Source organism: Myodes glareolus, chromosome 14, assembly GCF_982192425.1.
Source record: "Myodes glareolus chromosome 14, mMyoGla1.1, whole genome shotgun sequence".
In the NCBI taxonomy this organism is placed as follows: Eukaryota; Metazoa; Chordata; class Mammalia; order Rodentia; family Cricetidae; genus Myodes; species Myodes glareolus.
Genome location: NC_142039.1, coordinates 35,981,628 through 36,008,006, shown reverse-complemented (window position 1 = coordinate 36,008,006; position 26,379 = coordinate 35,981,628). Strand labels below are relative to the sequence as shown.

The window sequence follows — 26,379 nt, the reverse complement described above, 5'->3', positions numbered from 1 at the left end:
TCCTAATTTTAGAATTACCCAAAATGGGAGATAGCTTCATAATGTTTATAACTGCCCTTATCTGTTCCCCACCACACAAATCCTTTCTTGACTAAGATAAGAATACTTCTAAGATGTTTATTTTTCTGGCAAAACTGATTTGTTTGGCTTTGAGTAAATAAAATTCCAATCTCTTCTGTTATCATGGAAAAAGTCTCTATCATAACCAAAATCATCCAAGGACTTGACTTATTCTGCTTCTACTTTACCCCAGTCTTCAAAACATGTCCCTTCACTCATTCACTGAGTCTTAGACTACATCAAGGCACTACCGGGTAACTGGTATACACTAGTTGCCCATGCCCAAATCTGTCTTCTATTTGGATTCTCTCCTACTCATAGAGGCTTCTCCAGTCCCAAATTTATGCTCATGGCAAAACAATCCTTGCCTTCCTATTTTTCTCTAATGCATTAAACTTTTGTTCAGGCCAGGCTTGCTGTTCTACTTTCTTCCTTTCATTGCCAGCTTTCTAATCATTATTTAAACAGAGATGACTGCAGTTGGCCCCTCTTATTTATCTGATAAGGTCCATATTTTTGCTGCTTCCTTCAATAGCTAGCCAAGTTTCCTTCTTTCAAAATTAACCAGATTCAACTTTGAATGGTTGGAAACTTTCTCAGTGCCACTCTAAGTCAGTGCCCCACTCAAATCCTGTTCACCTAGGTTCAAGTTTCTCCATATTCCCTACTTGTATGGGATACCTTTAACCCTCTTACAGGGGCAACCGTGCTGTCCACTGTGCTAGTGAGTATCAAACAGTCCATAGTTTAATCTTTCCTTTACTGCGTGCTTAAATCCAGAGAACTTACATACTTTCTTTGCAGGATCTGAGACTATTTTTGTCTCCCAGTTAACTGGACAGGATCATGTACATTGGCATTCATCTTTCTATAAATCACATTTAATCAGAGCTACATACCCCTTTCATTATATACCATTCTGGCCCAAAAGAGCAGGATGTATATTTCATTGTTAGTAGCCCCCAACTTCACCCTAACCAAAGGTACACAGATAGGGAGGCTTATTAATTCTATTTTTAGTGCCCAGACTACCCACAGGACTCACAAATCAAAACTACTATACTACCTAGGAATTTTCAGGGATGATTAAGTTCACTTACGACAATTGTACTTTGAAACTACTAGGTCCCAGATTTGCTGACAGCTACTGAAGGTGTATCCTATGCCATGTTAAAGAAAGAAAGATGTTTTTATCTAAACAAATCTGTAAAAGCACATTAGAACCTCCAAAGTAGCATCAAACATACCAGCAATTTTCAAGAACAAGGAATAACTGCCATCCTCTAATATTCAAGGTAGTTTTGAAATTCTCAAAGCAATAAAAAAAGAGAAATGAAAGGAATACAAATAAGAATAAAAAATCTGATGTCTCTATAATTGCAGATGATATGATTCTATACAAAAGATACCCTAATTACTCTATCAAAAAAACCCTAGAATTGATCAACATTTTCAGCAAAGTTGCAGGATACAAAACTAACATATAAAAATCAGATTCCCTATATAAAAATGACAAGCATACACTGAGAAACAGAAAGGATCCCTGGAAAAAAAACTTGGAATAAACCAAACCAAGAATGTGAAATACTTTATAACAAAACTTAAAGACCTCGAAGGCAGACATTGAGGAAGAGACTAGAAGATGGAAAGATCTCACATGCTCCTGGATTGGCAGAACTAGTTTTGGAAACACTGGCCATCTGTAACTGGAGGGTTCTCTCCTGCTCACCTGCCAGTTCCCAAATAACCACTCTGAGGCTTAATATTGATTACAAACTGTCTAGCCTATTAGCTCAGGTGTATTATTAACTAGTTCCTACAACTTAAATTAACCCATTTCTATCCATCTATATTTTACCAGGAGGCTCATGGTGTGTTACCTCATACTTTGCTCCCCCAGCAGCTGCTGGCTTCTCCTTGACTCTACCTTCTTTCTCCCTGTATCTGTTTGGATTTCACACCTAGCTATATTCTGCCCTACTATAGGCCAAAGCAGTTTCTTTATTAACTAACAGTAACAAAATATATTCACAGCATACAGAGAGACATTCCGCATCACATCCTAACAAAAGCAATCTGCAGATGCAATTCTAACTAAATGCCAATTCAATTCTTCACTGCAATAGAAAAAATAATATTAAGATTCATGTTCCAGACCAAAAGACCTTAGCTATCAGGAGAGTCAAGACAATTCTAAGTAAACACAAACAAACAAACAAAAACCCCACTACTGTGGGTAGCACCACAATTGCTTTCAAATTATACTACAGAGCAGTAGCAATGAAAACATTTTAATGAGCTGGGTGGTGGTGGTGCACACATTTAATCCCGGCACTTTGAAGACAGAGGCAGGCGGGTCTCCATTAATTTGAGTCCAACCCAGTCTACAGAGTGAGTTCCAGGACAGACTCCAAAGCTACACAGAGAAACCCTGTCTTGAAAAACCAAAAACCATAAGGACAGTGTCAGGGCAAGCGAGAGCTGGACTGGCATTGGGCAACTCTATGCCTCGCAGACGAAAATCAACTAAACATGGGCAAAGGAGATCCTAAGAAGCCGAGAGGCAAAATGTCCTCGTATGCATTCTTTGTGCAAACTTGCCGGGAGGAACACAAGAAGAAGCACCTGGATGCTTCTGTCAACGTCTCAGAGTTCTCCAAGAAGTGCTCAGAAAGGTGGGAGACCATGTCTGCTAGAGAAAAGGGGAAATCTGAAGATATGGCCAAGGCTGACAAGGCTCGTTATGAAAGAGAAATGAAAACCTACATCCCCACCCCCCCAACAAAGGGGAGACCAAAAAGAAGTTCAAGGACCCCAATGCACCCAAGAGGCCTCCTTCGGCCTTCTTCTTGTTCTGTTCTGAGTATCACACCCAAATCAAAGGATAACACCCTGGCTTATCCATTGGTGATGCTGCAAAGAAACTGAGAGATATGTGGAACAACACTGCTGCAGATGACAAGCAGCCCTACGAAGAGAAGGCTGCCAAGCTGAAGGAGAAGTACGAACAGGAGATTGCTGCTCGCAGAGCTAAAGGAAAACCCGATGCAGCGAAAGGGGGGGGGGTGGTCAAGGCAGAAAAGAGCAAGAAAAAGAAGAGGAAGATGAAGAGGAGGAGGATGAAGAGATTAAGAGGAGGAGGAAGAAAAGGAAGATGAAGATGAGGAAGAAAAAGATGATGATGAATAAGTTGGTTCTAGCACAGTTTTTTTCTTGTCTATAAAGCATTTAACCCCCCTGTACACAACTCACTCCTTTAAAAAAAATTAAAATAAAAAAGAAAGAAAAACCAAAAATCAAACCAACCCCCTTCCCCCCCAAAAAACCAAAAAAACCAAAAAAAAAAAAAACAGTATGAGGACAGCACAAAACAGACAAATAAATGAAATAGAACAGAGGATCCACACGATGACCATGCATGCAGCTAGAGCCACACAATCTTTGCCAAAGATGTCACACATGTATTGAAGAAAAGACAACATCTTCAACAAATGATGCCATGAAAACTAGATATCTTCATGAAGAACAATGAAAACTAGATCCTATCTTTCACCCTGCACAAACTCATTTCCAAAGGGACTAGGAACCTAAACACAAGATCAACACTCTGAAACTATTAGAGGAAAAAATAGAAAGTTCACTTTAAGATATAGTCATGTGGCAAGGGCTGGAGAGACGGTGCGGTAGTTAAGAGCACTGGCTGTTCTTCCAGAAGACCTAAACTTGATTCCCAGCACTCACCCAGCAGCTAACTAACAACCATTGGTAGCTCTAGCTCTAGGATGACCTGATGCTCTCTTCTGGCCTCTGCAGGCAACATGTGTTTGTGGTGCACAGACATACATGCAAACACCCATATACATAAAACTAAAGTAAATAAATCTTTAAAACAGGATAGAGGTATAAATAAAGACTTTCTGAGTAGGATTCCAATCACTTGAGAAATAATGCCAATAATCAACAAAGGGGATCTTATGAGATCAAAAAGCTCTATATAGCAGTGGAAACTGTCAGTTGACCAAAAAAGAAGGCCTATAGAATGGGGGGAAAATATTTAGTTACACATCTGACAAGGAATTAGTATCTAGAATATATAAAAACTCAAGAAACTAAATATTGAGAAAACAAACAATACAATCAGACTGAGCTTGGAAACTGAACAGAGTTCTTAAAAAATGAAAGACAACAACTAATAATCATTTTTAGAGAAAGTGTCCCACATTCAGGAAAATACAAATGAAAATTAGTTTGAAATTCTACCTCACTCTGGAAAAAATGGTTGTCAACAAGAAAGAAAAGGAAAACAAATGTTGGTGTGAATGTAAGGAAAGATGAACTCTTATCTACTGTTGGTGGGAGAGTAAATTGGTATAGCCACAGTGGGAATCACCATGGAAACTGCTCAAGAAAACTAACACTAGAATTACCACATGACCCAGCTAGTCCGTTACTGAGCATATACTATATCCTACTACAGAAATACATGCACATCTATGTTCATTGCTGCTCTATTCACAATAGTTAGGAGATGGAGCCAGCCTACATGTTCATGAGGTGATGAATACCTAACAAAATTGTGGCGCATATATCCAATGAAATTTTTCTGAGATCTTAGATAACTGTATTTTCTAACTATTTATTATTATTTCAAGAACAAATTGTAGACAACTGTCTAATAAGAATAATGTTTTATGAACAATGGCTTGAGTGTGACTTGTCTTCAAAGAATTACGTATTAAGAATGCGCTTCCCAGTATGACAATGTCAAGAGTGAGTATGGCTTTTAAAACATGAGGCCTAGTTGGAGGTCACTGGAGACACCGCTCTTAAAGAGAAATAATATGGTTCTTCTGGGACACTAGCTAATACTTTCAAGAATGTTATAATGAAAGAGCAAGCTTGGCTCCTCCCTCAGCTTCCCAACTTGTTGCCCAACCATGTTATTTCCTCAAGCTAATGTTTCAATCAGAGTGTCACACAATGGAATTTTTAAACATTATCTTTAATAGTGACATGCACATATAATGCTTTCAGATGAAATCTACTCCTGTTCCCTCTCCTTTAATTCCTACCGTATTCCCACACCACTTTCCTTTCCTACCTTCCTGATTAGTACACAATTAATACTGCAAAGAAAGATAAAATTATGAAATTTACAACCAAATTGATGGAACTAGAAAATATTATATTGAGTGAGATAATCCAGGCCTGGAAAGATAAATGCCACCTATTCTTTCTCATATATGATACTTTGATTCAAATTTTTAGATTTGTGCGTTAAATTTGGAGTGTCTGTAGAGGAAGCCAAAAAGAATGGGGGCAGAGGTAGGGAAGAAGAAACCTTAATGGTGATAGAACACATGCAATATTAATGCAGAAGGGAGAAAAGTCCTGGAGGTTAAAGGTTTGAGCATTGTTCTGGATAGTTTTATGTTAACTTGGCACAAGGTCAAGACATCTGAGAGGAGGGACCCTCAATTAAAAAACATTTCCAGCCAGGCAGTGGTGGAGCACGCCCGCTTAATCCCAGCACTCAGGAGGCAGAGGCAGGCGCATCTTTGTGAGTTGGAGGCTAGCCTGGTCTACAAGAGCTAGTTCCAGGACATACTCCAAAGCTACAGAGAAACCCTATCTTGAAAAACCAACCAACCAAACAAACAAACAAAAAACCCACTTCCCTAAGATTCGGCTGTAGGGAAGCCTGTAGGGTGTTTTCTTAATTAGTGACTGATGTGGGAGGGCCCAGACCATTGTGAGTCCCTAGGCTGGTGGTGCTGGGTTCTATAAGAAAGCAGGACGAGTAAGTAAGTCATAAGGAGCAAGTCAGTAAGCAGCATGCCTCTCTGACCTTTGCATCATCTCCTGCTTCCAGGTTTCTTCCCTTAGTTCTTGTCCTGAGTTCCTTCAATGATGAACTGTGCTATTGAGGTAGTTTGATGTAATTGACTCCTATAAACTCATAGGAAGTAGCACTTTTAAGAGATGTGACTTTGTTAGGAGAAATGCTTCACTGTGGGGGCAGGTTTGAGGTCTTATATAAGTTCAAGCCACTTGTTGCAGGCCATTTCCTCCTGCCTGAAGATCAAGACATAGTACTCTCAGCCACAGCACTATGTCTGCCTGCGTGCTGCCATACGCTACCATGATGATAATGGACTAAAACTCTGAATGCTGTAAGCCACCCAATTAAGTATTTTCCTATAGGGAGAGTTTTCCCATACTGGGAGCCACTTCCAAATTACTACACAGAGACTTACATTAATTGTAAATTCTTGGCCAATAGCTCGATCTTATTAACTAGCTCTTACATTTTAAATTAACCCATATTCATTATTTACACTCTGAAACATTGCAGTACTTTTATTAGCATGCCACATTCATCTCCTGCTTCTTCTGCATCTGACTAGTGACTTCCAACTCCACTTTCTCATTCCACAGTACTTTGTGTCTGACTGTCTCACCTATACTTCCTGCCTGACTATTAGCCTATCAGCTTTTTATTAACCAATGAGAGTAATGCATATTCACAGTGTACAGAGGATTATTCCACAGCATTCCCCTCATCCTTTGTTTAATTAAAAAGGAATGTTTTAATCTTAACATAGTAAAACTATATATAACAAAGCAGTTATTAAGAATTAGAATGTCTAGTTTATTTGTACTTGGCAAAATTAAGGAAAATACTCTATTATCTATCTGATCTTTGTGAGTCCATAGTTTTATATCTAAATTACCATTTTTCCCATGATATTTATTGAGCTCTACATTTTTCTCTGCTCCCCTCCCTGCCTCTCCCTTCCTCCCTTCAGCCCTTCCCCAAAATCCTCATGCTCCCAGTTTACTCGGGAGATCTTGTCTTTTATTACTTTCTACTTCCCATGTAGATTATATCTATGTAAGTCTTTCTTAGTGTCTGTAACATGAAGGGGCCTGCTTGTTGGGGTTTCTGCCCTGCCCAGTTCCCCACAGCCAGAAAGCCCCAAAGAAAATCACACAGAGATCTCCATAAGTTATAAAATTGATTGGTCCATTAGCTCAGGCTACTTATTAGCTCTTATAGCTTATATTAAGCCATTGTTCTTATCTATGTCAGCCACATGGCTCAGTACCTTTCTCAGCCGGGCAGGTTACATCTTGATTCTCAGTGGTCTGAGCTGGACTGCAGAGGGAGCTTCCTGCTTCCCAGAATACTCCTGTTCTCTTTGTTCCACTTCTACTTCCTATCTGGTTTACCCACCTATACTTCCTGCCTAGCCAATCAGCATTTATTTAAAATATGATTGACAGAATACAGACAATGCTCCTGCACCAAGTGTCCATATTGTTGTCTAAGTTCTCTGGAATTGTGGTTTTTAAGCTGGCTTTCTTTGCTTTATGTTTAAAAACCACCTATGAGTGAGTATATGTGATAGTTGTCTTTCTGTGTCTGGATTATTTCACCCAAAATAAGGTTTTCTAGTTCCATCCATTTTCCTGCAAAATTCAAGCTGTCGTTATTTTTTTCTGCTGTGTAGTACTCCGTTGTGTAAATGTGCCACATTTTTTTTTTATCCATTCTTTGATCGAGGGGCATTTAGGTAGTTTCCAGGTTCTGGCTATGGCAAATAAAACTGCTATGAACATAGTTGAGCACATGTCCTTGTGGCACAATTGAGCATCCTTTGGATCTATACACAAAAGTAGTATTTCTGGGTCTTGAGGAAGGTTGTTTCCTAATTTTCTGAGAAATCGCCACAATGACATTCAAAGGGGTTGTACCAGTTTGCATTTCCACCAGCAATGCAGAAGTGTTCCCTTTTCCCCACAACCTCTCCAGCATAAGTTGTCATCAGTGTTTTTGCTCTTGGCCATTCTTACAGGTGTAAGATGGCATCTCAGAGTTGTTTTGATTTGCATTTCTCTGATGATGCCATTTTTAGATTCCTCTGTTGAGAGTTCTCTGTTTAGGTCTGTACTCCTTTTTTTTATTATTGGATTATGTGATCTTTTGGTGTCCAATTTCTTGAGTTCTTTGTATATTTTGGAGATCAGACCTCTGTCTGATGTGGGATTAGTGAAGATATTTTCTGTGGGCTGTCATTTTGTCTTGTGGACCATGTCCTCTGCTTTTCAGTTTCAGGAGGTCCCATCTATTAATTGTTTCTCTCAGTGTCTGTGCTGCTGGGGTTATATTTAGGAAGTGGTTCCCTGTGCCAATGCATTCTAGTGTACTTCCCACTTTCTCTTCTGTAAAGTTCAGTATGGCTGGCTTTATGTTGAGGTCTTTGATCCATATGGACTTGAGTTTTGTGCATGGTGATAGATATGGTTCTATTTTCATTCTTCTACATGTTGATATCCAGTTATGCTAGCACCACTTATTAAATATGCTTTCTTTTTTCCAATTTGATATTTTTTGTTCTTTATCAAATATCATGTGTTTGAAGATGTGTGGATTGATGTCCTTGTCTTCTATTCGGTTCCATTGGTCCTCCTGTCTGTTCTTATGCCAGTACCAGGCTGTTTTCAGTACTGTAGCTCTGTAGTAGAGTTTGAAGTCAGGGATTGTGATGCCTCCAGATATTCTTTTATTGCCCAGGATTGTTTTGGCTATCCTGGGTTATTTTGGTTTTTTCAAATGAAGTTGAGAACCACTCTTTCGAGGTCTTTGAAAAATTTTTCTGGGATTTTGATGGGCATTGTGTTGAATCTGTAGATTGCTTGATTGCCATTTTTACTATGTTAATTCTGCCTACCCAAGAGCATAGTAGATCTTTCCACTTTCTGGTGTCTTCTTCAATTTCTTTCTTCAAAGATTTAAAGTTCTTGTCATACAAGTCTTCCACTTGCTTGGTTAGAGTTACTCCGAGATATTTTATGCTATTTATGGCTATTGTGAAGGGTGTTGATTCTCTGATTTCTTCCTCAGCCCTTTTATCATCTGTGTATAGGAGGGCTACTGATGTTTTTGAGTTAATTCTGTATCCTGCTACATTGCTGAAAGTGTTTATGAGTTGTAGAAGTTCCTTGGTAGAATTTTTGGGATCACTAATGTAAACAATCATATCATCAGCAAACAGTGAGAGTTTGACTCCTTCTTTTCCAATTTGTATCCTCTTGATGTCCGTTTGTTGTCTTATTGCTCTAACTAGGACCTCAAGAACTATATTGAATAGGTATGGAGAGAGTGGACAAGCTTGTATTGTTCCTGATTTCAGTGAAATCTTTGGGAGTTTCTCTCCATTTAGTTTGATGTTGGCTGTTGGCTTGCTGTGTATTGCCTTAATTATGTTTAGGTATGTTCCTTGTATCCCTGCTCTCTCCAAAACCTTTATCATGAAGGGATGTTGTATTTTGTCAAATGCTTTTTTGGCATCTAATGAGATGATTATGTGGTTTTTATTTTTTAGCTTGTTTATATGGTGGATTACGTTGAGAAATTTTCGTGTGTTGAACCATCCCTGCATCTGTGGGATAAAGCCAACTTGGTCATGGTGGATGATGGTTCTGATGGTTCTGATGTGTTCTTGGATTTGATTTGCTAGTATTTTATTTAGTATTTCTTCATGCTAATGTTTCAATCTGTCAATCACCATAGAAGGACAAAACAAGATATTCCATGACAAATCTAGATTTCACCAATACCTAGCCACAAACCCAGCCCTACACAAAATACTAGAAGGGAAACTCCAATCCAAGGAAGATGGCCACACCAACAAAAACACAGACAATTGATGATCTCATTACAGCAAATCCCAAAGAAGAAAAAATGGACAAATTAGCATCACCAATGATGAAAACTAAATTAACAGGCGATAGCAACCACTGGTCATTAATATCCCTTTATGTAAATGGACTCAACTCACCTCTAAAAAGGCACAGACTTACAGATTGGATACGAAAACAGAATCCATCCTTATTCTGCATACAAGAAATACATCTCAACCTCAAAGACAGACATCGTCTTAAAGGGTTGGGAAAAAATATACCAATCAAATGGCCCTAAGAAACAAGCAGGTGTAGCTATCCTAATATCTAACAAAATAAACTTCAGTCAAAAGGGACAAAGAAGGTCATTTCATATTAGTCACAGGAAAAATCCATCAAGAGGAAATTTCAATACTGCACATCTATGCCCCAAATACAAAGGCACCCTCATATATGAAAGAAACACTTCTAAAACTTAAATCATACATTAAACCCCACACACTACTAGTGGAAGACTTCAACACTCCCCTCGCACCACTGGACAGGTCAATCAGACAAAAAATGAACAGAGAAATAACAGATGTTATGACTCTAATGGACTTAACAGACATCTATAGAATAATCCATCCTAACAGAAAAGAATATACCTTCTTCTCAGCACCTCTATGTTGAATGTGTTTTGCAGAAATATTTTCTTTTTATTACTGAGCATTCTACTCTATAGGTATGCTGTATTTCAAATCTGTTCAGGAACTGGTGAGCATTTGGGCTGTTTCAAACTTTTTTCTATACTGGATTGGGTTGGAATCCAAGTCTATTCTCTTGCATGTAGATACCTAGCCATGTGAGTATGACTTTTTTTTTTTGGTTTGTTTTGTTTTTGTTTTTGTTTTTCAAGACAGGGTTTCTCTGTAGCTTTGGAGCCTGTCCTGGAACTAGCTCTTTTAGATCAGACCGGTTTCAAACTCATAGAGATCTGCCCGCCTCTGCCTCCCGAGTGCTGGAATTAAAGGCGTGCACCACCACCTTCCCGCATGTGAGTATGGCTTGTTAAAAGGCAAGTCTCCTCCAGTGAACTGGTTCAAAACCCTTCCTGGAAATCAGCAGACCAAAAAAGGGAGCTTGGATTCATTTTTAAATTCTAATTATAATAATTCTACTGTAATGCTTTATCAGTAAAACAAGATTCATATTGCTAGTTAAAAAATTCCAATAGAGATTATTTCCTGGAACTTGTATTACTAGTGGTGCATTTCCCAATGTTAATGATTCTACTTATGAGAAATTTTAATAAAACCTAAATGATTTTATTGATGTTTTAGTCAAATATACTCAATATAATTAGTTATTTAAAATATTTTTTTGTAGTTGAACTTCCTAGTATTCCTAAAAATCTGACTACTATAAGGACTCCTTCTTATGAAATTAAAGATCGAAAAAATAGGTCAGGCGGTGATGTGAGTTCAAGGCCAGCCTGGTCTACAAAGTGAGGTCCAGGACATCCAGAGCAGTTACAAAGAGAGAGAAACCCTATTTCAAAAAACAAACAAACAAAAAAACCCCCAAAATTAAAAAATATTTACTCTAATAAATTGTTTAAAAAAGACATACCTGGTTAAATGAATTTATATCTATAATTAATGTATACCTAGCACAATACAGTTGCAAAATATAAACAGTAGGTCTTTTTCTAGAATATACTTCCTGTTCTTCCTGTTTGTAGATTGTAAGCGTCTTTTCTGGTCTCAACCAACCACATAGAGACTTCATATTAATTATAAATGCTCGGCCAGTAGTTTAGGCTTTTCTCTAGACAGCTCTTACAATTTAAATTAACTGATTCCTAATAATGTATGTGCTGCTCCGAGGTTCATTTACCTCCTTTATGAACTTCTCATGTTGCTTCTTCTGTGTCTGGCTTGAGACTTCTCAGACTCTGCCCTTCAACTTCCCAAAATCCTCTCTGCCCTGAAAATCCTGCCTAGTTATTGGCCAATCAACTTTTTATTAACAATGAGAGCAACACATATTCACAGTGTGCAAAGATTGTTCCACAGCAGTAGACCAACAAATTTGCCAAAATAATTACAAAAATTACCTCAGGAAAAGTTCAAAACTAATCTTCCTGTTGATATCATCTCTGAAGACTTGGGAATGGATGCTTATATCATCATCTGTGAATGATTCTGAATCTATATTTATGATGAGCTTGAAGGAATACTATATCATTAATATACTACTACACTATCATTATATTATCATATATACCATCCATGCTATAATATCTATTATATAACAACTCCTATTAATTAATATATTATCAATTAATCATATTCACTCTGGAAGTAGGATGGCAATCAGGGACAATGACTAAATATTTAGGAATTTCATTTGACTTTAACAAAATTAGAAAAAAATGACTTAAATAAGTGGACAGTTTCATGCTTTTTTTGTCTGTCTTTTTATACCAGGGTTGGTTGGAGAATCCATATTGTCAAGAATAAACCAGATCCTTCTGTGTTCTCTTTACCTAGGCATCCTTAGGATATACTTGCTCCTTTGTAATCATATGAGAGCTGGATTTGAGTTTTAGAAAGTAAGGGTGAAGGGGAAAGGTACAGATGAACCGAATTATCTTTCTTTCCTCTTCCTGTGACAAAATGTCTTGACGAAAGCATCTTAAGGGAGGAAGGGTGCAGTCCATGATGGTAGAGAAGTCAAAGCTGCAGTAGCTTGAGGCATCTATACACATCTCATCCACAGCGTGGGAGCAGAGAACAATGAACACACATGCTCTATTCACAGTCTCCATTTTCTGTCGTTCAAGTTCCCAGCCCAGTGAACGGTCCCACGCAGCTAAGATGCGTCTCCCCACATCAGTCAACCTAATCAAGTAACCCTACACATTTGCTCTGAGAAACAACCATCAGGCTTTATCCCTCAACGTACTGCTTCCCTTTTCCAAAGGAACATCAGCCCTATCTATCACCACTGTTGGCAGCCACTTCGACCATACTTTGCAGAATATACATTTACTGTTGTTATACAGATATCCCAGTAAATTAGTTTCAGGTGGAAGTGATGAGAAGCAGGTGGGTTTTGTTTGCTTTACTGAAAACATTAATTTATTCAGAATGATGGCAGTAGACAAGCAGTGTTAGCAACTGATCATATGTCCCCATTCTCTCTCTCTCTCCACCTCTCTTCCTATGGAAAAAAAAATCTCACTGTTCTGTACATCCCAGAGCTTGCAATGCTCCTACTTCCGTTTTCTGAATGCTGAGATTAGACGTGGTTTCCACCACACCCATATTCTAGATCTTTGTCAGAGGTGGTCTACAGAGATGTTTAAAAGAACAGCTCTGTAATTTTTTATTGTGACATTAGAAGTACTGTGTCCATCTTTTAAATGATGCATCTGGTATGCAAGTTCATGAAGTTCTTGAAAGTATTGTTACAGGAACATCTTAAGGAAAGTCTCAGGCAAATAGGCCACATGTATATATGTAAATAAATTTTACTTTTCCCTTTTACTGTATGCATAAAGAAACATTCCACTAAAGCATAATGCTCAGATTTTCAAATATAGTTCATTGTATTTTGTGTTTCTATAGGTATTTCACACTTTGTTTTCCATAATGTAACCACTGCTACCTGAAAAATTATCGCTCTATTTAAACAGCTTAGTAATACTATGAATTTAATTTGCTTAAGATTTAGTACAGTTCAAAGCTCTTGAACTCTTAAGAAAAGAAGCCGTTAGGAGCCTAACTTTCCTTTAGAGACCCTCACAGATGGTAGTTCTGCACTTTCTTCCATTTTAAGAAGTATTTCCAAAAGTTATACTCCACTTACATTTCATTTTCAGGAACCAACAGCTACTTCCTTAATCTGCAAGGAATGCTGGGAGATATAGTTTTTATTTAAGCACATTTAAATTCACAACAAAATCAAAATATTGTTTTGGGGCTTCTGTATATTTCATTTTCTTATTTTTGGTGGTGTATGTGGAGGGGGAAGTGTCCCATACCCCAAAAAATGCCTCCACATCTCGAGTGCTCTGATTACAATCATATATGGGCCTCTATGCCTGGCCTAAATCAGGAGATTGTTATTTATAATTAAAATATTATTTATATAAGAAGCTGTGGTGGTTAATCTCAATTGCTACCTTGGTGAGATGTAGAATCACCTGGGAAAGGGGCCTCTGGGCATTCTTACAGGAGATTATTTTATTAGATCAATTGAGATGGTAAGACCAACCTGCTGGATGAAGGGGGTGTAATCATTTCCCAACTTACTGGTCTAGGATTCTGTACTTTATGAAATGGAGGAGTTAGGCATTGGTAGTTTATGCCTTTAATCCCAGCACTTGGGAGAGAGAGGTAAAAGGAGACCTGTGAGTTCGAAGCCAGCCTGTTTTACAAAGCAAATTCCAGGACAGACAGGACTGTTTAAATAGAGAAATTCTGTTTCAGAAAAATCAAAACCATCACCACCACCAAACAACAAAACAAAATAAGAAAAGAAGGAAGTGAGGAGAAAGAACGTGAGCTGAGCACAGGTTTTCATTCATTCATTCCTCCATGCTTCTTGACTGTGTATGCAATGTGACCAGCTTCCTCTAGTTCCTATACTGTGATTTCTTTGTTACAACAAACTGTACTGTAGAACTGAGAGTCAAAATAAACCCTTTCTACCATAAGTTGCTTCTGCCAGCACATTATTTATTTATTTTGAGACAAGGTCTCTTTAAGTAGACTTGACTGGTGTGTGTGAGCGCACACACACGTGCACACATACACACACACATGTATACATACAAATAAAAATGTAATGAAAAAATAAAACTAAAGGAAAAAATAAAAATCTCTAATTTCATCATGGGATTCAGCTCATTACCTTGTCTAATTCTAATTACCTCCCAAAGGTCCAGTCTTTAGTTACTAGTAGCATATATTTGGGAACTGAGTTTTTAGCACATGAATTTTTGGAGGAAACACTCAAGTTATAGCAGCATTATACTTTTCTATTTTAATTCTGGAATACATTACTACCATTGGGATCAATGTCAAGTTCAGGAGCAGTAATGTCATTGTATAACAACTTGCATTCTTGAAAGTAAGGTCATCAAATCTGGACAGATCAATGATTCTTATTTACTAGAAGTATACTTTGGGCCAGTTTCCTGTATGCCTTAATCACCCTTGTTACCACTGATAATTTTTACAGGAAGACTGACATGATAATTTATATCCGGGAGGGAAAACTCATGAGTGAAAGTGAATTCGATGGACTGGAACAAGTGGTGTAAATCAGCAACCACCCCTGGAAGCCTAGAATATGACTGTCTTACTTGTGCTGTTGTATTAAACGAGAAAATACTTAGCATAGAATGTGGTGCATAGTAAGTATTCAGTAAAGGTATTTACTTATTCAGAAGTTCACTTAGGTTAATTTAAATAGTAATACACTAGTATCTTTGTGGTGTGCACGATGGAGCATAAGATGGCTTAGAGTTTTTTTCAAGACTATGAAAAACTCTGAACCAACCAACCTCTTAAAAGGTTGACAGACATTGTAAAAATTCCTATTTATAAGATCATGGAATGACAGTGTGTGAATTATATATCATTTACAAGCTCGAAGGCAACAATCAGGTTCTTATGTTTGTGATTTATTGTAGCATTGGCCCAAAGTCCTCTATACTCTTAAACATTGCTGAAAACTGCAAAGTATTTTTTAAAAAATGTATCTACTGGTATTTTTGCTATCTTAGAAATAAAATTTGAGAAAATTAAACAAACAAATAAACAAACTGATGTCTGCCTGTAACCCCAGGACTTGTGAGACAAAAGTTGGAGGATTGTGAGTTTGAGGCCAGCCTGGCCTTTAAATAGATAAATAAAAGAAAAAAAATCTCATTTATTTAAAGTAACTCTTTTGCTGGGCATATACCTTTAATTCCTGCACCTGAGAAGTGGAAGCAAGTGGATCTCAGTGAGGCCAGACTGGTCTACAAGGATAGCCAAGGCTACATAGAGAAACACCATACAAAAAAAAAGTAACTGTTACAAAACCAAAAGCAATTAGAGTTTAATTACATCCCCCCCCCTCCACACACACACAAGGTCTCAAGTATCTTAGGCTGGCCTTGAACTTGTTGTGCAGCCAAGGCTGACTTTGAACAACTGATTCTCCTGCTTCTACTTTTTAAGTGCTGGGACTGGGCTTGAAGACCTCTTTTTTTGTTTTGTTTTGTTTTGTGAGACAGGGTTTCTCTGTAGGTTTTGGAGACTGTCTTGGAATTAGCTCTTGTAGGCCAGGCTGACCTCGAACTCACAGAGATATGCCTGTCTCTGCCTCTCGATTGCTGGGATTAAAGGCATGTGCCACCACCCTCGGCTTGAAGACCTCTTTATTGTCCAGTTTAATGCAATTGAAATTTGATTTTTAAGGACATTTTTCATCTTTTATTTGTGTGTGTGTGTGTGTGTGTGTGAGAGAGAGAGAGAGAGAGAGAGAGAGAGAGAGAGAGAGAGAGAGAGAGAGAGAAATAGCATGTATGAGCCCTCAGAGACCAAAGGAGAGTATTGGATCCCCTGGAACTAAAGATGGGTGCGAGTCACTATGTCAGTTCTGGGATCTGAACCCAGTACCTCTGAAAGACAGGCAAATGCTCTTTTTAAATTCTTTTTTTTTTTTTTAGGCAAATGCTCTTTAATTGCAGAATAATCTCTAGAGTGTCAAATTGCAGTTAACAATACTGTGAAGAAGAAATTTGCTTTAGGAAACATACTTTTAAAACTCAGTTTCCCAGTACTCCCCATTCCTTTCCCCACTCCCGCTGTGTGAAAAAAAGCCCCACTGGTGATCCACTCAGGCGTCATCTCCTAGCTCAATTTCAAACCTTTTTCTTTATCTTCTAGCAAATATCTTTTGTATACTGTGAAGTCTGAGCTTCCATCAGTTTGTGATACACTGACCTCAACTTGATTGAATTACTAAGTGTTTAAGAACTACGAACAAGCGGATGATCTGAATAAATTTGTTAAAGAGTAACAATACGTAACCACTGAGCAGACTGCTTAGTCTCTTTCCAACCCTACCAAAAGCTAATAAGCCATTTAGATATTAATCTAATTATCCTAAATGCCCAGCCTCTAGCTGAAGGGCAATCTTAAGGAGATGCGAAGTGAGGACATTATGTTACTGACAGCCTCACTGGTTTTAGATATAAAGGAAAAAGTACAAAGAAGGGAGTCCCTGGGGTTTTCAGAAATCCTTTGACATTCAACTTATTCTCCAGATTGACTTGAGGTTTTTAAAATGGAACATCAGTGTTGCGGAAGCTCGAAGCCATGATCACCAAGTATATTTTTAGGTTACGATGGGTCCTTGAACTTGGGTGTAAGTGAATCTGGTCAGGCTAACGTCATCTTCACCCTCCGCGGGGAGTCTCGTCTCCTCTCACAGCCGTTCCAATCCCGAGGTTGGGATAAGGAGAGTCGTCAAGGTTCGCCCGGGTCCTGCCGTGACCTTTCACTGCAGGCGAGCGCCGAGCGCCATAGGTGGCGCCGCCGGGTGCGCCTCCAGCGACAGCACAGAGCAGCCCACGCCTCCTCTCCTTTCTTTAACCCCGCTCCTCCGTCCCACCCCTTCCGGAAGCGGGGTGCGCTCCGTCACTTCCGGCGACGGTCATGGTCCCGGCGGGAGCGAGCACGCCGCCGCACAGCGCCTACGTTCCCACCTCCTTCGACGGCGCCACCACTCCCTGTCCGCGTTCCTGAACGTGACGGGCGTGCGCGCCGCCGGCCTAGCGTCGGGCTTCGGGGAAAGGCCGGAGGAGCGCGGCGAGGGGGTGGCGCGGGTGAGGCCCCGCCAGCCAGTCGCGTCGCCTTCCCGCAGGGAGAACGCGGAGCGAAGGGAGGGGCGAGCGGCGCGCGCGGAGCCCGCGTGGAGGGGCGGAGGACAGCGGGCCGCGCCCCCGCTCCGGAAACTGCGCGCAGTGCCCTCGGGGCGCGAGGCCCAGGCCCGTCCGAGCGCCGCGGGGTGTCGCCGCCGCCGCCACAGGACGACGTGGACGCGCAGCGGCGGGCGACGGAGGCGTGCTGCGGTCGCGCCCACTGCCCTCCCGCGAGCTCGCTCGCCCCCGACGTCAGGACGATGGAGTGAAGCGCGGCCCGCGGTGGCACTTCCGCGTTGCGCCGCCGGAGCCCGAGGCCGCCGCCGCCGCCTGGCGCGGCCGGCTTTTCTGCTACCGAGGACAGGATCCTCCCGCGCCAGGCCCGGAGGCCGCTGCGCACACACCGCGACTGGACCCGGGGACGCGCGTCCCGACCCGGATTATCGTGGCGCGGCTCCCGGCCGGCCCTGCTGCTCGCTGCCCCCTCCACCGCCGCTGCCGTCCCCCTTCCCGGCGGGGGACATGGCCAGGGTCTGACCCCGGAGGAGGCCGCACCCGCGCCGCACTCTGCGGCGGGCTCTAGGCGATGCCGAGCAGCTCGGACACGGCGCTGGGGGGAGGCGGGGGCCTGAGCTGGGCCGAGAAGAAGTTGGAGGAGCGCCGCAAGCGGAGGCGATTCCTGTCCCCTCAGCAGCCGCCGCTGCTGTTGCCGCTCCTGCAGCCGCAGCTCCTGCAACCGCCGCCGCCCCCGCCGCCTCTGCTCTTCCTGGCTGCCCCCGGCGCGGCCGCCGCCGCAGCCGCCGCCGCCGCGGCCTCCTCCTCCTGCTTCAGCCCGGGCCCCCCTCTGGAGGTCAAGCGGCTGGCGAGAGGCAAGAGGCGCCCGGGAGGGCGGCAGAAGCGGCGCCGCGGGCCCCGCGCCGGGCAGGAGGCGGAGAAGCGCCGGGTCTTCTCGCTGCCCCAGCCGCAGCAGGACGGCGGTGGCGGTGCCAGTAGCGGCGGGGGTGTGACCCCGCTGGTGGAGTACGAGGATGTGAGCTCCCAGTCCGAGCAGGGGCTGCTGCTGGGGGGCGCCAGCGCGGCAACGGCGGCGACGGCTGCCGGGGGAACGGGGGGCAACGGCGGGAGTCCGGCCTCCTCCTCCGGCACGCAGCGGCGCGCGGAGGGGTCGGAGCGCAGGCCGCGTCGGGACCGCCGCAGCAGCAGTGGCCGCAGCAAGGAGCGCCACCGCGAGCACCGGCGGCGGGACGGGACGCGCAGCGGCAGCGAAGCCTCTAAGGCCCGCGGCCGTCACGGACACAGTGGTGAGGAGCGGACCGAGGCCGCCAAGAGCGGCAGCAGCAGCAGCAGTGGCGGCCGCCGCAAGAGCGCCTCGGCTACGTCTAGCAGCAGCAGCAGTCGCAAGGACCGGGACCTCAAGGGCCATCGCAGCCGGACTAAGTCGTCCAAGGAGCCGCCCTCGGCCTACAAGGAGCCGCCCAAGGCCTACCGGGAGGACAAGAGCGAGCCCAAGGCCTACAGGCGGCGGCAGCGGTCCCTGAGCCCGCTGGGAGGCCGGGACGAAAGCCCGGTGTCCCACAGGGCCTCGCAGAGCCTCCGGAGCCGCAAGTCTCCCAGCCCGGTGGGAGGTGGCAGCAGCCCTTATTCCCGGAGGCTGCCGCGCTCTCCGAGTCCCTACAGCCGGCGCCGTTCGCCCAGTTACAGCCGCCACAGCTCCTACGAGCGGGGCGGCGACGTGTCCCCCAGCCCGTACAGCAGCAGCAGCTGGCGGCGCTCGCGCAGCCCCTACAGCCCAGTGCTCAGGTGAGTCCTGCCCCCTAACCCTAGAAGGCAGGGAGAGTGGAGTTAGGCCCACCCGGACCATAGATGGATTTCTAGCGGGCAGGGGTGATGGGAGAACCTATGGGTGTCGGAAGGACGCTTTCTAAGAGTTCAAGTTTTAAACTTGTTGCTTTAACTGTTAGCAGGTTTTTGCAAACCGTTCTGCTCTCCCAGCATTTCTAGTTTGAATAAACCCTAAAAGTAGCATAATTTGTCTTAATGTTTTTGGAGAAAAGGTTATTCTGTTGGTGATTTATTAATGGATTGCAGTGCAGGGACTTAATATTGTATGTAAGTCTCAAATGTGTATATTGATACAATGTTATGTATCAATAACATTGATAACTTTAAAAGTGGCTTTAAAGTACTTTGTAGGTTTTGTAACTTCTTATATTAACATATTTGGGGCTTCTGTTCTTTTCGGTTTGGGGTATTGTAAGCTAGCTTTAGGATTGGGGTTATTTTTCTATTCTAGTTTTTGGTAATGCCAAATGGATGGAATACCTGTAAGGTCTGATTCTGCTGCTGCTCAGCGCAGTGTATGCGTCTATGAAATTTGCAGATCCTTTACTAACTGTAAAGTTGTGAGTAGAGCGCCTGAATGTTTTTAAACCGTACGATCTGTGTGCATGTATTCATACAGTGTTCAAGTACACACGAAATGCCAGTTTTAAGTTTTGCAGCTGACAACTCTTATAGCAAGTCTGACTTGTGCTTTTTATACGATGTTACTTTTTACTTGTAGTCTTTTACCTTTGCCAGATCTTTTTTATTTTCTGCATTTCAGTTTGTTTTGCAAACTGGCAAGGTTAAGTTTCATAACTTTATATAGCAATTTGATGTGTAATGGCAATTTTAACAATAGGTTTGTGTTTCTAGATATTTTAGTGAGGTTTTGTTGTTACACATTGGTGATACATAGTACTATATAGTAGAGTGTGTGGTTAGCACTGTGCATGCTTAGTAAATACCTAAGAGCACAGATTATATGCCAGTGCTAGTTTAGGCACTGCAGTGGAGCAGTGAAGGAATGTCATAGGTGCCATGTTGGGGTGAAAGACAGAGTTACTGTCCTCCTAGTGCTAGCATGTAGAAAGTCCACTCACTAGAAGTCTTTTCATGCCGTGTGTATTGACCAGCTTTCTTTCCAAAGGGTTGGTTTGGGAAGAAACTTTTCGATAATATTGGCCATCGTTTCTGATAACTGGCCATGTGGTTTGTGCCTGAGTAAATACATCAGTAGGTAGGAACACATTATGATGTTTGGGCAGTCTGGGTTGGACTTGAATTCAGGCACTGTTTGCGCAGTTTCTTGTATGATTTGTTCAGTTTCTTAGCAAAACCATTGAAGACTTAGTTTGCTAAACTATAATATGTAATGTTTGTCTTTTTATTATTTCAAGGGGTAAATGAAATTTTGCCTTTTATAAAGTATACAGCCTTACAGAAATCTAAAGTGGTTGATTTGCGAATAGTTTGAATTGTTAAAAATCTTTTGAAAGAGAAATGCAAATCCATGTATTTTCTAAATATAAAGCTTTGGAATAATACAAAACAAATTTGGGTATTAGTTCTTTGAAACATGAAGATAGTGGTCATGTTTCCAAGTTTTCTCTCATCAAAAGCTTGTCTTTTTTTTTTTTAATGAGGCATGGTCTTAAGGTTTTTGTTATTGCTGTTTGTTTGTTTTGCATTGTGTTGCTCGTCTAATGTTCTGCTTAAAATTTGGGGCCCAGAATTAATGACTAGTTTTACTTGGAAAACAAGATTTAGAAAACTAGCAAATGTACTTTCTGCTCGGGAACATGAATTCATTTGTTCAGCTTAGTGCAAAAAGTTTTATTTACTTCCAGGTCTAGTAGTAGAACCAGATGACTGACTCTTTAATGAGTAGACAGGTAGTAAGTTCCACAGTGGCTCTGGCCATTCTTGTCCACCATTGATTCCTAATGCTCATCGCTGTCTTTGGGTACCCTTGATGATTGTTGAATAGCTAATTGAAGGGATGATAGAGTTGACTGAACGTAGAAACTGTTAGGTTTCTGGGTTACCTGCTTCATTTGAGTAAATTATTAATATAGACCATGTGCTATTCTGTAATACAGATCAATGTGACATTTTCCAAGCCCACAAACTAATGAATTACCAATGTAAATTTGAAAGGAAATGTGTCCATACTCAAAATAGTATTTCCAACCTGTTCTTTCTCTGCATTTGTGTCTCCAGTTCTCAGCTCATGCATTTCATCATTTTCTTAGCTTAACTTCTCTTCATACGCTATTTAATGAATTTTTCTTTATTTATTGTTGGTGTGTGAATTCTTACTATCTTCCTGATAAGCCATGTAATAAATGTGAGGTGTGTTGATAGAAGGAAAGCGAGAGAAAGGTGCTGAGTGTAGTGTTCTGTGTGGTATGCACTGAAATGGCCTAACAATATCCTCACAAGCAAGTCTTTGTGATAGTTCCACTGATGGATTAGGAAACAAATATCCCCAAAACTTGAGTGAGTTACTGGTGGAATAGGAAATAAATGCTTCAAAGACTTAAGTGTTTTGCATCAAGGTCAGTTTGGATTTCTGAGCGGATTTGAAATCTTTAATATTGTGGTATATTCAACCTCAGTTATCTGTGGCACCTCTCATACTGACATGTTTTTTTGTTAAAAAACAAAACAAAAAAACTAACCTTTGAAGGATCAGATTTGTTTCACTGGCTATTTCTCCTTCCATTTTAAAAGATTTTTAAAAAGCTTAAAGTATTTTATTTTATGAGAGTTTCGCTGTGTATGTTTGTTTATCAGATGCTGGCCTGGTGCCTGCTGAGGTCACATGATCAGAAAAGGATGTCTGATGCTCTGCCAGTGGAGTTATAGACAGTTGTGAGCCGCCATGTGGTTGCTGGGAATGGAACCTGGACCCTCTGCAAAGAACAAAAAGTGCTTTTAAACAGTGAGCCAACTCCCATCCCCTAAGGATTTTTTTTTTAAAGAAATTTTCTAGATAGACCATGGCTTCGCCTCATTTTAGTCAGCACTTAGGATGTAGAGGAGTTGGTGAAGGTTAGCAAGGACTACATTGAGACCACGTCTGAAACCACAAGAAACAAAATCAGTGTTTCTGATGATACTTTCAGGTTGATTGTAGTTTTTGTTTGTTTGTTAACTTACTTATTTTCATAGTCCTTGGATTGAACCTAGATTGTCTGGCTTGTTAAGCAAACCTTCCACCACTGGTCTCTTCCAGCCTCAATCTGATTTTAAGGAACAGTGGGGAGGTTTAGAATCTTTGAATGATTTTTTTGTTTTGTTTTTATAAGATAGGCCAGAAATATTTCTCAGAGATAGTAATTATTAGTTTTTGATGACTAATTTGCTGTGGGAAGTTTGACCTGCAGTTACTGAAGTCAGGTTAATTACCATCAGTAGGATGAAGTGTATAGAAGTGTTTTTGTCTTCTTTTGTGCTCTATTGTATGAGGGTTCAGCAGAAGGCTTTGCTTCTGAATAATACCAAGACTGAGAATCCAATGACTGGACTTTAGACAGAGATAAAAGTTAAGTCACTGGTGTTTACTAGCCTATTATATGACACACCTGGTTAAGTTATTTTGTTCTCACAAATGCTGTTCAAAATAATGTGAAATTAGGATACTTTTAAGCTCCTGTTATAGAATGCTTCTGGTTTGATATGTACCTTATAGAAATAAGTACCAGAAATGTTAGATAGAGAATAAGTGCAGAAACAGAAGAGAATGGATCTTTGGGTAAACTGTTTAAAGTTTCCAAAAGTTAAAGTTTCCAAAAGTTACAGTCCTACCTTTCATTCTAAGAAGATGAACCTGTATCTTATCTTTCCTCTGGTCAGTTTTTACCTCATATTTTCATGTGTTCCATCGTCATTAAGTCTCTTTCCTCTTAACAGTAATATTTATACCTGCCTTTCCATTCTTTTAGAAATTTAATTGTTATTTTTATTTTTATTTTTTTCTTGACAGTTTCTCTATGTAACACCGCTGACTGTCCTGTAACTTGTGTTTTAGACTAGGCTGGCCTCAAACTCACTGATCTACTTGTCCCTGCATCCCGAGTGCTGGGATTAAAGGAATGCATTATGCCTTTCCATTCTTACATTCTCATTTAGGCTGTCATTATTAATGGGTTAGACTTTCTATTAGTACCCTCCTACTCCTCTTCAGTTCCTTGAAACAGGATCTCACTCTGTAACCCAGTGTGGCTTGTACTTGAGGCAGTACTGCCTCAGCCTCTGTAACACTAGTATTAAAGGAATCAGCTACTGTAACTGTCTCCTCCAAACCCTTTCTGGCTCATGCTCTATTATTTCTTGCTGTATGGTTAAATAGTGTCTATCTCTTTTGTAGGATTGGGTATAGACATTGTGATACATTGTGACTTAATGTCCTTAATTATGACTCCATTCTACCAGGACTCTTATTTTTCAGACACATGTATTTTTCTGTATTTTCCTATTAAGTATTCTCTGAGCTTGAAATGGTAGAAGAGACATTGATAACTCCCTTTTCCCTCTTTGCCATTTATCTTGCATTCAGAACTCCGTCTCAGAACTTAACATCTTGATTGCTTACTCATCTGGATGTTTGCTTGTGCTCTGCATAGCACTGTTTTGTTTTTGCTGTAGTGCTGTTAAAAGTTCTTCTAGTCTACCTTACTTAATTGACTGACTACATTTCTTTGTTCCTACTAGATAATAAGCTAAAAGGACAAGTTTCCAAAATTTATTTGGAAGTAGTGGTTTAGTTCTTTAAGCGCCCCTCACCCTTTCACCTTCACACAGTGAAACAAACCAATTTGTACAGATAACACCCTGAAACTTGCTAGCCATTTTGGTTCACATAGTCTTTAGAGTTGGGGAAGTAATTGTGATTTAAAGAGACTTTAGTGGGTAAAAATATTTACTGTACAGGTCTTGAATTTGGTTCAGAAGAGAACTGTTTCTGGAAAATTGTCCTCTGACCTTTACACGCCCATAGCCTAAGTGCCCTCACTTAACAAACAAACAGTTGTCTTTCTAGCTGTCTTGCTCCCATCCATTCATCCATCCATCCATCCATCCATCCATCCATCCTGTCTATCTTAAAGATGAGGCTTTAGAAACATCTCCCCACCTGGTATGGGTAGTGGCTCACACCTTTAATTCCTGCACTTGGAAGGCAGAGGCAGGTGGATCTCTGCATTTGAAGCCAGCTCAAACTGCATTAAGTGAGATTCCCATCTCAAAAGAAACAGGGAAATCTTAATTTACTGGAAAATGAATAGAATGCTTGGTCTCATTAATGTTGATAAACTCAGACCTACTGTTTAGAAGATACAGATTTGCTGTATCTTCTGCTGACCAGGATAAACCTTCTGTTTTTCTCGATGCCGTTAAATCAGTTGTTATGGTAAAAAGTTTCTGAGTGGACTATCATTTTATTTGAAACCCTAGAATATAGTTATTTCCAAAAAATCAGTTGAAAGTGAATGTGGCTTAATATTTTTATATAAGGCATTCCCAACCTCTTCCCCGGTTTTGTAGCCCTCCCCCCACTCCACAGATACCACTTTTTCTTTTCTTTTTTGGTGGTAGTGGTGGTTATTCTTGGTTTTGTTTTGGATTACCTTTATCTTACATATGGAAATTTATAAGTTTTGAAGTGGATTTTGGAAGCAAAAGCATCACAGTGGAATCAGAATTATTCTTTACAGAGATGGAATTAGAACCTCTAAATTTAGGAGACTCAATGCTGTAGATGTGTATTAGAGGATAAAATGTTAGTAAAGTAGGGAATTTATGTGAAAAGGTCATTGAAAGGAACTGAAAGTTGTAATTGGGTTAGTTTCTTCCCCACTCTCCGTTGCTGTCTTTAGTTGCAGGGCACTTTCACTGGGCTGCAGTGCTGCTTACCATGTATCTGAGAGTAATGTTCTCTGTCTCTGGTTTTTCAAGATGGTTTCTTTGTATAGTGTAGTTTCCCCTTTCTTTTGATACTGCTCTTTTGCCCATTTTCAAAGACAATAGAAGCTCATAGTAGAATTTTTCACTTAGTACAGAAAAGTATATGCAATCGAAGTGTTTTGTAAAAACCAATGTTCCTGTCGCACCTGCACCACAAGACTGGTTATGCGAGCCGGGAACTGGCCTGGAGACTTAAAATCACATGCACACACAGACAGACAGAGACACTAGGACACGGGTCATCCTTGATACAAGAATGCCAACTTTATTGAGCTCAAGAGAAGCTATAGAGGGATCCTTAACTGATAGTCATGCTCCCCTCTCCTCCCCTCGGGCTCTTCAAGCTGCAAGCTTCACCAGAACCCACTCCCCTGCCTTTAGGGTCTGGTGCTCAGAGCAGCTGCAGGCACAGATAAGCAAGTGTTTTTCTCAGTTCACTCCAGCAGGCAAAAGGGTCTGAGGCAGGCAAAGAAAATCAAGGGGCCAGGGGTCTGCAGCCCCCAACAGCTACCCCTCTTCTATATAATTAGACCAGGCCTGCCTTGGGTTGCAGAAGCGCATATTCACATCTTAGCCCTCATAAAGAACCTTGCCTTAAAGCGCAAGGCCTCTATCTTAGGTTGACTGTGACTTGACTCACTGGTCCCTCCCTAGCCTGCTAACCCATACTGCTCTCGGGGGAAGCCAACTTTCTTGGGCAGATACCAATTTTACATTGCTGCTGCTGCTGCTGACGATGCCTGTTGTAGAGGCAGAGCAACAGTGTTCCTTGAAGATTTTTTTTTTTTTTTTTGAGACAGAGTTTCTCTTCTTAACATTCCTGACTGTCCTGAACTAGCTTGTAGGCTAGGCTGGCCTCGAACTCACAGAGATCTGCCTGCCTCTCCAGAGTGCTGGGATTAAAGGTGTGTGCCACCACTGCCCAGTGGAAGATT

At 41.3% G+C, this 26,379-nt stretch overlaps 1 protein-coding gene and 1 pseudogene across 4 annotated transcripts in view; both read left to right on the top strand.

Annotated features, from left to right (window-relative positions):
• Positions 1–2,534: 2,534 nt before the first annotated feature.
• LOC148119786 (high mobility group protein B1 pseudogene) lies at positions 2,535–3,607 on the top strand (annotated as a pseudogene).
• A 14,498-nt stretch (positions 3,608–18,105) lies between these two features.
• Positions 18,106–26,379, top strand: part of Cdk13 (cyclin dependent kinase 13) — a 98,547-nt gene continuing 90,273 nt past the window's right edge. For 2 of the 4 annotated variants that reach the window (XM_085699252.2, XM_085699250.2), the window contains exon 1: positions 18,106–19,453. In XM_085699252.2, coding sequence (XP_085555378.1) covers positions 18,240–19,453 — 1,214 coding nt within the window. In that variant the 5' untranslated portion in view covers positions 18,106–18,239. The remainder of the gene's footprint in view (positions 19,454–26,379) is intronic. The other 2 variants (XM_085699253.2, XM_085699251.2) reach the window with 1 other exon arrangement.